Source organism: Danio rerio, chromosome 17 (assembly GCF_049306965.1).
Source record: "Danio rerio strain Tuebingen ecotype United States chromosome 17, GRCz12tu, whole genome shotgun sequence".
Classification (NCBI taxonomy): domain Eukaryota; kingdom Metazoa; phylum Chordata; class Actinopteri; order Cypriniformes; family Danionidae; genus Danio; species Danio rerio.
Window position 1 is genome coordinate 33,527,000 of NC_133192.1, and position 12,611 is coordinate 33,539,610.

The 12,611-nt window shown below is 36.6% G+C and overlaps 1 protein-coding gene across 6 annotated transcripts in view; it reads left to right on the top strand.

Annotated features, from left to right (window-relative positions):
- The window catches only part of insyn2ab (inhibitory synaptic factor 2Ab), a 206,962-nt gene that overhangs the window by 132,759 nt on the left and 61,592 nt on the right, over positions 1–12,611 (top strand). The window contains exon 3 of one of the 6 annotated variants that reach the window (XM_068214607.2): positions 6,050–9,023. The exons of the other annotated variants lie outside the window; for them this stretch is intronic. Within the exon in view, the coding sequence (XP_068070708.1) occupies positions 6,050–6,176 (127 nt within the window). The 3' untranslated portion in view covers positions 6,177–9,023. Of the gene's footprint in view, positions 1–6,049; positions 9,024–12,611 lie in introns of those variants that run through there. 6 annotated transcript variants of the gene reach the window in all.

A 12,611-nucleotide genomic window follows, 5' to 3' on the forward strand; every position in this document is an offset into this window, starting at 1 on the left:
ATTTATTGCATGTTGAACACACGTCCACCAAAACATTAAGTAAAAAAAAATCCTGCAACTGCGTCAATTGCATAAATTTTTTTTACACGTTAATTATTTAAAATTAATCGCATGCGTTAATGCACTAATTTTGACAGCGCTAATATATATATATATATATATATATATATATATATATATATATATATATATATATATTTATATATATATATATATATATATATATATATATTATGGGTGGAGCCGAACCCGAATACGTTATTCGGAAAGGCACGAATAGCGTGTTTTTACGAATACTTATTTCGAATAAATACTTGAAAAATTATTTGTATTCGGGAGCAAGAAAAACATTATATCAAAAAGCAGCGTTTCCTCATGAGACCACAGTGCATGCCCGCGTGAGTGAGTGAGTGAGAGAGAGAGAGAGAGAGAGAGAGAGAGAGAGAGACACGCTCAGTCAGTAGTCGGAGGGCGAGGCGGAGGTAAAATGTGTCTGGCACAAGCTTCTCCACAGCAACAGACAGAGAAAGCTCGGCTGAGCGAAAAAAACACTTCACTGCATCACTATTTTTGTTAAATAGATTTTTGTACCTTAATTGGGTTCCAGATGCAGTTTATAAACTTGTAGCGGAGTTTGATCAGGATTTTCCATTACGCTGCATTTTTAAAGTTTGCAATCGGGTGCTCTCTGTTTACGCAACTTTAGCTCTGTTAGCGCGGTAATTTAGACAATAGACTGTTGACAGAGTAACGTTAACATTCTTTTATAAAGGTTAAAACGATGCTTTTGCAGTTGTGTCGAATAGTATACACTTATGGGAGTTACATGGTACGTCTACATTACTGTCTTTTGCAGATAGCAAGATATATGCTATAGGCTAGTTAACCTTAGCATAGCTTCCCGTCACTTTTTATTAACTTGAAACTCCTTTAAATACATTTGGGCCCCTGAATAGAAAAAGAGTGAGACTGCTTCTGAGCCATTTCTTGGTCCTCCACCAGTCAAAAAACCCCCAAAAAACTTAATGTTCTTTGTGGAAGAATTTTACAGTCAGTGGAGCTGCAGATAAAACAAAGTGATATAATGTGTGCAAAAGTGAAATCAGCAGAGGCAGAGATATTAAACATCTGTCAACATCTTCTATGCATACTCATTCATTTCTTTTCGGCTAAGTCCCTTTATCAATCTGGGGTTGCCACAGTGGAATGAACCACCAATTTATCCAGCATATGATTTACGCAGTGGCTGCCCTTCCAGCTGCTACCCAAACATCCATACACTCTCTTTCACACACATACAATAGGGACAATTTAGCTTACCCAATTCACCTGTATTGCATGTGTTTAGACTGTGGGGGAAACCGGAGCACCCGGAGGAAACCCACACCAACATGGGGAGAACTCAGTCAGGGCTTGAACCAGCAACCTTCTTGCTGTGAGGCGACAGTGCTACTCACTGTGCCACCGCGCAACATTCTATGTAATGTATTATCACATGCACTAAAAGCATCCTCTCCTGATACTGTCTGTGAACCCCCACAAGCATCAATCCCCTCAATCAGCACAGCTATGTTCTGCTAAATCCTCCACAAGCACCAAACCATCAACACAGCCACATTCTGCCCCAGCAAGTCAGTTTCAAACATAAAAACAAAAACAAACAAACAAACTTTGTGTCTGTTTTGTGGCTGGCAGATGACAATAGCAGGGCTGTATCTTTTAGTATTATATAGAATACCTTTGTTCTGCCAGATCTCCCAGGCAGGGTTTTATTAAGATTTATTTAGTTAATTTTAGTTTTTGGAATTCTGTCCATTGGAAAAAAGTTCTTTCAGAAGAAGAACAGTTTTTTTGAAGTATTATTTGTTGTTATTCTGTCTATTCAGTGTCCTTCAACAAGAACGGTGGTGGTGGGGTTCATAATATTCACAATGGTATTTTATTAGTTGTTGGTTTAACCATGGATGAGATAATGGCTTCTATGTTATTTTCTTTTCAATGACATTTCTTGTCACATGTTCAAAAACAACAACCAATATTGCATGTCTATAATTTATATAATGGGTATAATTAAACAATACTTTCACTATAATGTAAATTAGAAGTGTAATAGAAAAAAAATATATTTTTACGCTGTTTTGAATTTTAATCGAATACAAATACAAATACAAATACTTTTCCCCCCTCAACAAATACAAATACAAATACAAATACCGGCTGCTCGGCACATCCCTAATATATATAGATGTGTGTATATATAAGATGTGTGTGATCTTTATTTTCATTAAAAAACCTTGAAAAATTATTTTATGAATGTTTCCACTAGAAAATTTAGCCGCACAACGATTATTTACTAATATTCATTAGTTCCTTCGACTTAGTTCCTTTTATTCATCATGGGTCACCACAGTGGAATGAACTGCTAACTGATCCAGCATATACTTTCAGTGGTGGAAAGAGGACTAAAAAAATCATACTCAAGTAAAACTGCCATTACTTACCCAAAAATGTAGTGAAAGTAGAGTAAAATCATCTGTTGTAAATATTACATTAAAATATAAGTAAAGAGTAGCCCTTTTAAAAGGACTCGTGTATTGAGTATTATGTGAACTGCTGATGCGTTTATATTACATGTGTAAACGTAACATTCTGTAGTGGTTTTAGTTACCATTTTAGGCCATGTTTTTTAGTCATCATATACAGTAAACATCCTTCATCTTCTCATCAGTGTCTTAACAGTCTCTGAGTTAGTGTGTGTAAAGAATTCGGACATCTTTTTTGATAATTTTAATGCTTCCAAACACTTTGCTGCATTTATAAAGTGCCCATGTCTCAAGGTTGTTACTTTCTATGTGTGATTTGGTTAGCTGGAAATCACAGGACTTATTTTTCCCCTTTGTCAATTCCTATAGACAAGAATAAAATAGTGTATAAAGTCAATAGTATCTGGATGATTGAGAAAAAAGCATTGGATGAAAGTAATGACTGCAGGTTGAAGAAAAATAATAGAGTAAACTTACTGATACAACACTAAAAATGTACTTCAAGAGTTCAAGAATTCATATCAGCTGATGATTGATTTTAAAGCAAGTTTGGAATGCTGTCCCGGAAGAGAGCTCTGAGCTCATAAGATCCTTGAACCCGGACGAGAGGGGAGTTTGAGCTCAGGTAAGTCTCGAGAACTCCCAACTCTTTGTTTAGAGCTGATGTCAGATCATAATTTGCTATGTAGAGACAGGGCTGTACATTAACACCCGCCAACCCGTCAAATGCGGGTAGATTTCAGCTTTGAGGTGTTAGAAAGACACCTCCACTAGCCACTTTGGCTGGTTGAAAATAATTTTTAATTGTGGTTTTCTTAAAAGCAAGGTGCAAATGTGATCTTAGAATAGAGAAACAGCACGACTACCAAAAAAATTGCATTCGCTCGAGCAGAAGAAATGTGCGTAATAAACGGGTGCAAATTGGATCATTCTTAAAATCCCTGAGACTCATTTATAAACAGACTTTTAGTAATATTAAACTGACTTTTCTAGCTCTTTAGGTACTTCACATAGTTCTGGATAATTTCAAATGAAAATACACCTTGAAACTATCCTAGCCCAGAGATCCACTGCAAACTGACACTGGAGAAAAGTTCTTGAAGATGGCAACAGTTGCTAAGGAAGGATTGGTCTGCAACATTTTTAGACTGCTCAGCAAGAGGTCAATTATGGTCTAGTTCTAAATAATAGCCACTTTATGTCCACCGTATCATTCCCCGTTTAGTATGGTAGACATCTTGTCAGTTGGTTGCATTTGGGTATATCTCACCTTAAAAATTCCTTGAAATGAGTCAAATTGGCCACTCAGAGCAGGTCTAAAACCACCAGTCTCAGCACTTAAGGTCCTCCAGGCATTGCTTTGGGCAGGTAATGGCCCTTAAGCCAAACTCACTGTCTAAAGAAAGCTGGACTTTGTTCTAATCCTGAGCCAGAAGTGAGAGAAGCGGGTGCGTTTTCAGAGCACGAACCCATACTCAAACAGCCTCAATTAGCAGCGCCTCATCAGGCAGCTCTTTCATCTTCCGACGGAGAAAGTGCGTCTGTTTTTTTTTTTGTGTGTGTGTATGTGTAGCTCCACAATGAGTGTGGGGACTATTATTAGAGGCTGGACCTCAGCGCCTGCACTCCCACATTCTAGGTGTCATCAGAGCAGCTCAGCAAAGAAGCGATGAGTGGCTCAGTGTGGGCATATGAAAGCCCAACCGGTCTCCCTAGGTTAAACCAGCCAGAGCCAAGGTTTTGATGTTCCTCTCTGTCTGAGAGCAGCGCTTTTAGTGCAAACAAAGCGTCTGCATGCTGCTGACAGCCAGGGTGGGCAGAGCTTAAAATGCCAAGCACTCGGGAGCCCTGGCATGGATGTCTCTGGAACGCCGGGGTAGAGACTTCAGGTGTTACGCCAGCTTTTAATGCTGATAGAGTCATGCCGTGCTTGTAAATTATCCAGTTAAGGAGGTTTTCAGAGTTGAAAATTTTTCCCAGTCAGTTCAAGTTTTTTTTCCAAGTTTTTTTTGGCGTAGTGAGTAGCACATTTACCTCACAGCAAGAAGGTCGCTGTGTCGCTGGTTCGATCCTCGGCTCAGTTGGCGTTTCTGTGTGGAGTTTGCATGTTCTCCCTGCGTTCGCATGAATACTCAGTACACTAGGTCAGTGGTTCAGAACCTTTTGTTTTTTTGCCCGAGACCTCTTTTTCCCCTAGAAAATATTCCATCCACATTTCATCATATTATTGCTCATATAAGTTTGCAGTAAGGATGACAATAAATGTTGTTTTCAAACCAATGGTGTGTTTATTTATATATATAGATGTTTATACACAAATAATAGCCTTATGTAAAATATAAAAGCAAACCCTCAGTTGGCCATTTGTAACTGAATAATGTAAGCCTTTGGCCTTCAAATTGGCCCTATTTGAAATTCAGTAACAAAAATATCAGTATTCATTATCACACTGGTGTATAAGGGAAAATATAATATAGGCTATTACAATTTAATACTTGCATGTTATTTGTTATGCTTTATCAATCAGTGTAGGGCTGTGCGATTTGGGAAATTATGTAATTGCAATTTTTCTTTTTGACAAATAATGCGATTTGAGTTACGATTTAATATAAAGCTTAAAGCTGGTTTTAATTTAATTCAAGCTTCAGCTCAAGAATCTGTAAGCCTTAGGCAACAATTCTGTGACAGCTCTTAAAAATTACCAGTTTTTTTCCGTGTCTGTGACTTTGAAACCAAAATATTCCCACATCGAAAATGCTGGTTTTCTTTGATATTACTGTAATTCGTCTATTAATGCTTCTGAAGCAGCAGATGCCATCTGTTTGTTCGAGAGCATAGTTTAGTTGCGCAATTCTGAATGAGCAGAACAAAAGTGTGCTTATTCAACTGGCCCTGGTCAGACATGATTTTGGTATGATTTCCTTGACGCAGGGTGTCGTGGGGAGTCGTAAACGACAAATAGAGGTTGTGATGCCATTTCATTAATTTATTCATTCATTCATTTTCTTGTCGGCTTAGTCCCTTTATTAATCTGGGGTCACTACAGCGGAATGAACTGCCAATTATCCAGCATGTTTTTACGCATCGGATGCCCTTCCAGCCGCAACCCACCTCTGGGAAACATTCACACACACACTCATACACTATAGAAAATTTAGCCTACCCAATTCACCTGTACGACATGTCTTTGGACTGTGGGGGAAACAGGACCACCCGGAGGAAACCCATGCGAATGCAGTGAGAACATGCAAACTCCACACAGAAACACCAACTGAGCCGAGGCTCGAACCAGCGACTCAGCGACCTTCTTGCTGTGAGGCGACAGCACTTCCTGCGCACATGCCATTTCTTCTAGTGTAATGTGGCATAGTTTACGACAATCAATACAATGTCTGTGATGCCTCGCACAAAGTCTAGAATGCTTTTTTTTAAGCATAGTGGACTGGTTTTGAAGCACTTCACCTTATATTCATTCATTCATTCATTCATTTTCAACCTCTTTTCAGGGGCTGGGTCGCAGAGGCTGCAGTCTTAGAAGAGAACGCCAGACTTCCCTCTCCCCAGACACTTTCTTCAGCTGAGAGGCTAGCTGAGCGACATAGTCCCTCCAGCGTGTCCTGGGTCTTCCCTTAGGGTCTCCCTAGGTAGGCGTCCAGGAGGCATCCGAAACAGATGCCTGAGCCACCTCAGCTGACTTCTCTCGATGTGGAGGAGCAGCGGCTTTACTCCGAGCTCCTCCAGGGTGAAAGAGCTCCTCACCCTATCTATAAGGGTGCGCCCTGTCCTAAAGCTCATGACCATAGGTAAGAGTAGAACGTAGATTGACCGGTAAATCGAAAGCTTTGCCTTACGGCTCAGCTCCTTCTTTACCACAATGGACCAAAATATCAACAGCATTACTGCTGCCACTGCACCAATCCACCTGACAATCTTACGTTCCATTCTTCCCTTACTCCTGAACAAAACCCCAAGGTACTTGAACTCCTCAACCTGGGGTAAAGACTTTCCTCCAACCTGGAGATATTATCAGATTATCAGATATTATTTGTTGTTCTTGTTTACATATAACAGTTGAAGTCAGAATTATTAGCCCCCCTTTGACTTTTTTCTTCTTTTTAAAATATTTACCAAATGTTGTAAAACAGAGCAAGGACCTTTTTACAGTATGTCTGATAATATTTACTCTTCTGGAGAAAGTCTTATTTGTTTTATTTCGGCTAGAATAAAAGCAGTTTTAAATGTTTTAATCATCATTTTAAGGTCAAAATTATTAGCCCCTTTAGCTATATTTTTTTCGAAAGTCTACAGAACAAACCATCATTATACAATAACTTGCCTAATTACCCTAACCTGCCTAGTTAACCTAATTAACCTAGTTAAGCCTTTAAATGTCACTTTAAGCTGTATAGAAGTGTCTTGAAAAATATCTAGTCAAATATTATTTACTGTCATTATGGCAAAGATAAAAAAATCAGTTATTAGATATGAGTTATTAAAACTATTATGTTTAGAAATGTGTTGAAAAAAAATCTGCTCTCTGTTTAACAGAAATTGGGGAAAAAATAAACAGGAGGGCTAATAATTCAGGGGGCTAATAATTCTGACTTCAACTGTACATCCACATGTACATTTATATTGCAGCCTCTTGCGATAACTAATCGCAACGTTTCAAATTGCAATTGCGTTTCGATTAGCCCTCAGTCAGTGTGGGGATTGCTGCTGGCAGTGAGCAATAATTTTGTCTATATGTGGAGAGATACTTTAACAGGGCAAGATGCATTTCATCCTTTAAGTCGCGCACAAAGCTGATACCTCACATCTTTTGAAATTGTTGCGATGCAACATTTGACCATATTAATTGATAATGGTATCTTGGCCAGTTGTTTTGATTCATCCTCTCCAAATAATTCCTTGACAATCTCTCTTGCGCATGGCAAAATCCAAGTTTCTGCAATTGTATGCCCTTTCTTTGGTTTGGTGATTTATTTATTTTTTTTCAGCAACTGTGTTCGATATTTTTTTTACATTTTCTTGTCAGTAGTTGTGACGTCCCTCATCTTATTTTGGGTGTGTGTCAATTCTTTTGTCTTGAGCTCAAAAAATGCTCTGGGCTTGTCACGGTATTGGGGATGAGTCGTCTGCAAATGTCTTGTTAATTTGGACGGCCTCATGCATTCGTTAGCAAGAACTTTGGCACAGATAATGCACTGTGGCTGGGTGAAGGACTCTGCTTCTAGAAAATGGAATAAAACATTAGGTAGTTCAGGTAACTATCTTGGTATTTCCTGCGTTTCGTGTTTCCAGTATTGCTGGCATTGCGATCTGAAATGTTTGGAGCTTCCTCACCTGCTGAAGGCTAATAAGTGAGACTCGGTTTTCGTGGAGGACGAATTACAAATTTGAACAGTTTTTGGTCAGCCAGGGGATAAAATTAACTAAGACAACATGATTGTTTTCCTAATTGTGCACCACAAAAAAAGTAAATATGACGTGACCTCCCACAGAGCTCACTGAGGCCCTGTTGTGTGCCGAGACCCGCCCTGTTGGGAACCACCGCACTATGTAACACTTTACAATAATGATCAAAACACAAACAAACTATGTAATACATTTATTACATTGTTTATTTATCCTCGTTAATGTTAATTAATGTTATTTAAGTGAAAAATGTTAACATCATGACTTTGGATTTCATTAATGCAAAAGTTAATGTTGAACTATGATTAATAAATGCTTTCCAAGATTATTTGGAACCAGATTACAAGGGGTTAAAATTACATTTGAAGGATGATAGCATTGCTATTTATTTAAACATAGATTTTGACGGTGTATTCGTAAATTTGTTTGACCTTAGCATTCTTTGCTATACTGCTTGTAGTGACAGTTCAAAAATGAAAAGGAAAAACACTTCTTGTTTGCATGCCTGTAACCCAAGGAGGATTAAAGATATACTGTATTAATATACTTCTATATTTTGATTTATTAATAATTTTTTTGGAAATCTTGATTTTTAATGTCTTATCTGGTTTAATTCCAGAAAAGCGTGATCTTAATGGAGCAGGTTTATACTACACATTTAACTCCCTGTAGCTTCAGATCCTGAAATGAACAAATTTCCTTCCTCCAAACATGCTTAAAACTGATTCAAATATAGAGTCTCATAGCCAGTCTATTGAGAGTACGTTAATGTGCCTCAGCATGGCCATTTCAGGGTATTTTTGGCACTCTGACAGGTTTATGCAATTGTTTTGATAGAGGGAAGCAAGCTATATTTCTAGCTTTAACATTATTTATTTTTCAGACATTTGCCTTTAAATACAGGGAATATCAGCTTATCCACAGTGGCCCACACTTGGAGTTCGACCAATGAAATTGGGGATAAGGAACTGAATAAGATCTTAAAATATGTGACTGAACCAGAAATGACCTTAAAAAAAGAAGTGTCTAAAAGGAAAGTTTAATAAACAGAAGCTAATATACTATTGATGTATCTGTAATGCCTCTTTAATAACAAACCTTGAAAAGAATACTTTAGTATTTACTCAGAGAGATATGTTCTGTTTTGATAAAGGGAAACCAGACACATTCCTAGTTTCAACATAATTTGTTCTTTCACTTTAAACAAAAATAACATATGTTGCCAAAATTTGAAAAACATGTTTCTTTCAATTTGTGTGTTGAGACTTGGCAAGTTTGGCTAATTAAAACAAGGTGCAGTTAGTCTGTTAGTGTGGTTAATTTGAATACGCTTAAACACTGCCGCCTGACTCTTGGCGTGCAGCAAACAAGCATAGATTGCTGAAAAGATGGATCTTGGTCTGCTTCTGGTTCACTTTGACTGAAAATGAATGCAACAGACTAAAGGCATCACATCATAAAACAATTTAGCTTTCTTTTTGAAGTCTTTAGGTTAAGAGTTAAACATGAAAGTGTTAACTTTACCAGGACCTAACATACAAAATTTTTTCCAAATTTTTGGTCTTTTTTGGTCAAGACCAAGAGAACGGAATTACAAATGTTAACCCTTTTGTACTGTTGGGAATGTTTTTATCCACTCTGAAGTGATTTTGTGTTTTAATTTGGCCATAACATTTTCTGTGTTTTAGCTGGCAGAATCGTTTTTGGTAACATATTATTTTGACACATATTTAGATTTTTTTTTTATAAAGCCTAACAATACACAAATTTCCTATCCTTTTATTATGTTAGGGATGATAAGATCCACTAAATTAAACTGCTGTAAAAATGCATCAGATATATATATTTTTTCTGTTAATCAACCTCACTCTCAATCAAAGCTACTAATTTGCTAAGAAAATTTACAAGATTTTAACTCTTTAATGGGCAAATTCATAAATGATGTCACTGATTTGGTGAAAAAAAAAACACACACACACATAATAACACATTTTGAATCTAAAAAGTAATTGTGGGCTAAATTTTTCAAAAAGTTTTTTTTTTGTTTTGTTTGACCTTTTATCAATGTCTTGGCCATGTGGAAAAAATGCCTTTGATGGGTTGTTTTTGATTGACTTTTATTTATTTTTCTCCCTAATTTACTGTTGGTGTCTTTGCCCCATTGACTTCTATTATAATCACATTTTTTATTTCAAAACTATATAATCATTTTTGATTGTTGGTGGTTTTCCTGGTTGGGTAGAGGTAAAATTTGAATTCAAATTTGTAATTTTTATAGTTGATCATCAGTTGGCACCATTAGGCATGGGCTGGTATAAGATTCTGAGGGTATGATAACCTTGGATAAAAATATCACTTTCATGTATAGTGATTACTGCTCTAAAATATATTCTTTTTAAACGTCTGGGTAAAACATATTTTGGAGCAGTAAACATGCTAAATAATGAAAATAAATCATTGACTGCTGATTTCTTCATTCAAAAACAGATTTCTTTGCAATTTAAAACAGCACCTTTGGATATCTTTTCTGCTGGAGATTCTGTTGTCCTAAAAATTAAACAAAAAAAAAAAAAAGAAAATAAATAAAAAATTTTACACTTACCCTAGGAATGGTATAGTAGAACATTATGGCGGTTTTAAAACCTTGACTTTTCCAAACTGTGGTATACCTTGAAAATGGTTATCATCCCATGCCTAGGCATAATTAATCTTTAAAAAAAGCTTAGTTTTTGTATTTTCTATGGAGTATAACAGCAAATTAAAGTGTATGTATGTGTGTCTGAGTGTGTGAAAGTGACCTTTGCGCACCTACATTGATGTGTCTGAGAAAATCAAAATATGCATCTCAGCTCTCAGAAATAAATGGAGTAAAAAAACAAAGACTGTGTATTTATGCACCAAAAAATGTGGTTATAATGGAAGTCAATGGGGAAAAACAGCCACCAAGAGTAAATTAGGGAGAAAAGATGAAAATCTAACAATGCATCAAAGCCAATGTTGTTACTATTCATTCACATGTCTAAGACTGTGATAAAAGGTAAAACAATCCAGTCCACAACTACTTTTTACTTTGAAAATACAACAAGTAGAGTGTTTTTTTTTTTACCAAATCAATGACATTATTTGTGAACTTGGTAATTAAAGAGGTAAAATCCTGTAACTTTCTAATCAATTTAGTATCGGAAAAAGGCTGATTAACAGATTTATACAAAGACATTTGAAAAAAAAAATGAATGGATGCAGTTTTACAGCAGTTTAATTCAGTGGATGTCATAACAAAATGGTAGTCAATTTCAACAATGCACAAAGTTTAAGGCACCTTAATACACTATTTGAGCCATACTGAGATCCCAACTCAAATCGTTAATTAAATTTAACAAAAGTAAAATATAATGTACACATAACATATTTAAATATTTTTATGGAGACATTTGCAAGATCTCAGGAAAAAAATAAATGAAGATTTTGTGTTGCTTTGCTAAATTTATTGATGTCTTAAATTAGCAACAATATATCATTTTCTTCCCCAAGTATACTTTAACACATTTTGTTCCACTCACCGAGTTCATTTCACCATTATATTAAATGATAGCAGCTTATTAATGCAGTGCTTTCCAAGGACAGAGTCACTGGGTGATGTATCCAAATGGAGATCCAGCCGCCTGAACTGCTTTTTAATCATTACCACGACTGGCTCATTAGTGTGTCAATGACTACCACAGTCTATCCAGACGGCAACAGATTGTCAGTGTCTGGATGGCAATGGGATTTCGCAAGGCATGATCTGCTGGTTTGAAGGCATTTAGATTCTTTTGCACTTACTTCATTTCCAAGCATTGACAATACATGAAAATGCAATTAAGGATCAGCCAGTGATGCTTATTAGGCACACCAAAATACTCTGAACACCTTAGCAACTACCTAGCAACATCTAGGCATATGAAAAAAGTTTTAAATGGACGATCATGAGGGAAAAAATTGTAAAAATTTTAATGATTCTGCAATACTTGTTTTTGGATAAGAAATGCATATTTATTAACAGTTGATCGTATGACATTGTTTGATTACTTTTGTAGGAAGCATGAATGCAATTGGATTAAACAGTATACACTATGTAATGTTAAAAGAAAAAAAATCATGGTAATGATTAAAAGAAATACAACTGAGAAGATCGTTAGTGTTTCCCAGAGATGGGTTGCGGCTGGAAGGGCATCCACTGCGTAAAAACTGCTGGATAAGTTGGCGGTTCGTTCCTCTGTGGCGACCCCGGATTAATAAAGGGACTAAGCTGACAAGAAAATGAATGAATGAAGATCGTTAGTGCGCATCTTCCCTCCAATCAGCATATTTTCCTTTCATGTTGCTCCAGCAATGATACCAGTATTGTTAAAGACTCCACCCATCTCTTCCACAGTCTCTTTCAGCTCTTGCTACATAAAGGATAGTATTGTTTTTTAAGAATGATTGGCTAGACTACTTAACAGTTTCTGTTAGAACTCAACATTCCAATCACCTTATCTCCTTCTGATATATTATCTACAGTCCCAGCTCCCAAAATCAGGATCCCCTCCCCTCTCCTCCCCACTAAAACACAACCCATAAATACCTCAAAACATTATGCAATTTTAAGTAAAGTGAGTGGGCTTGACA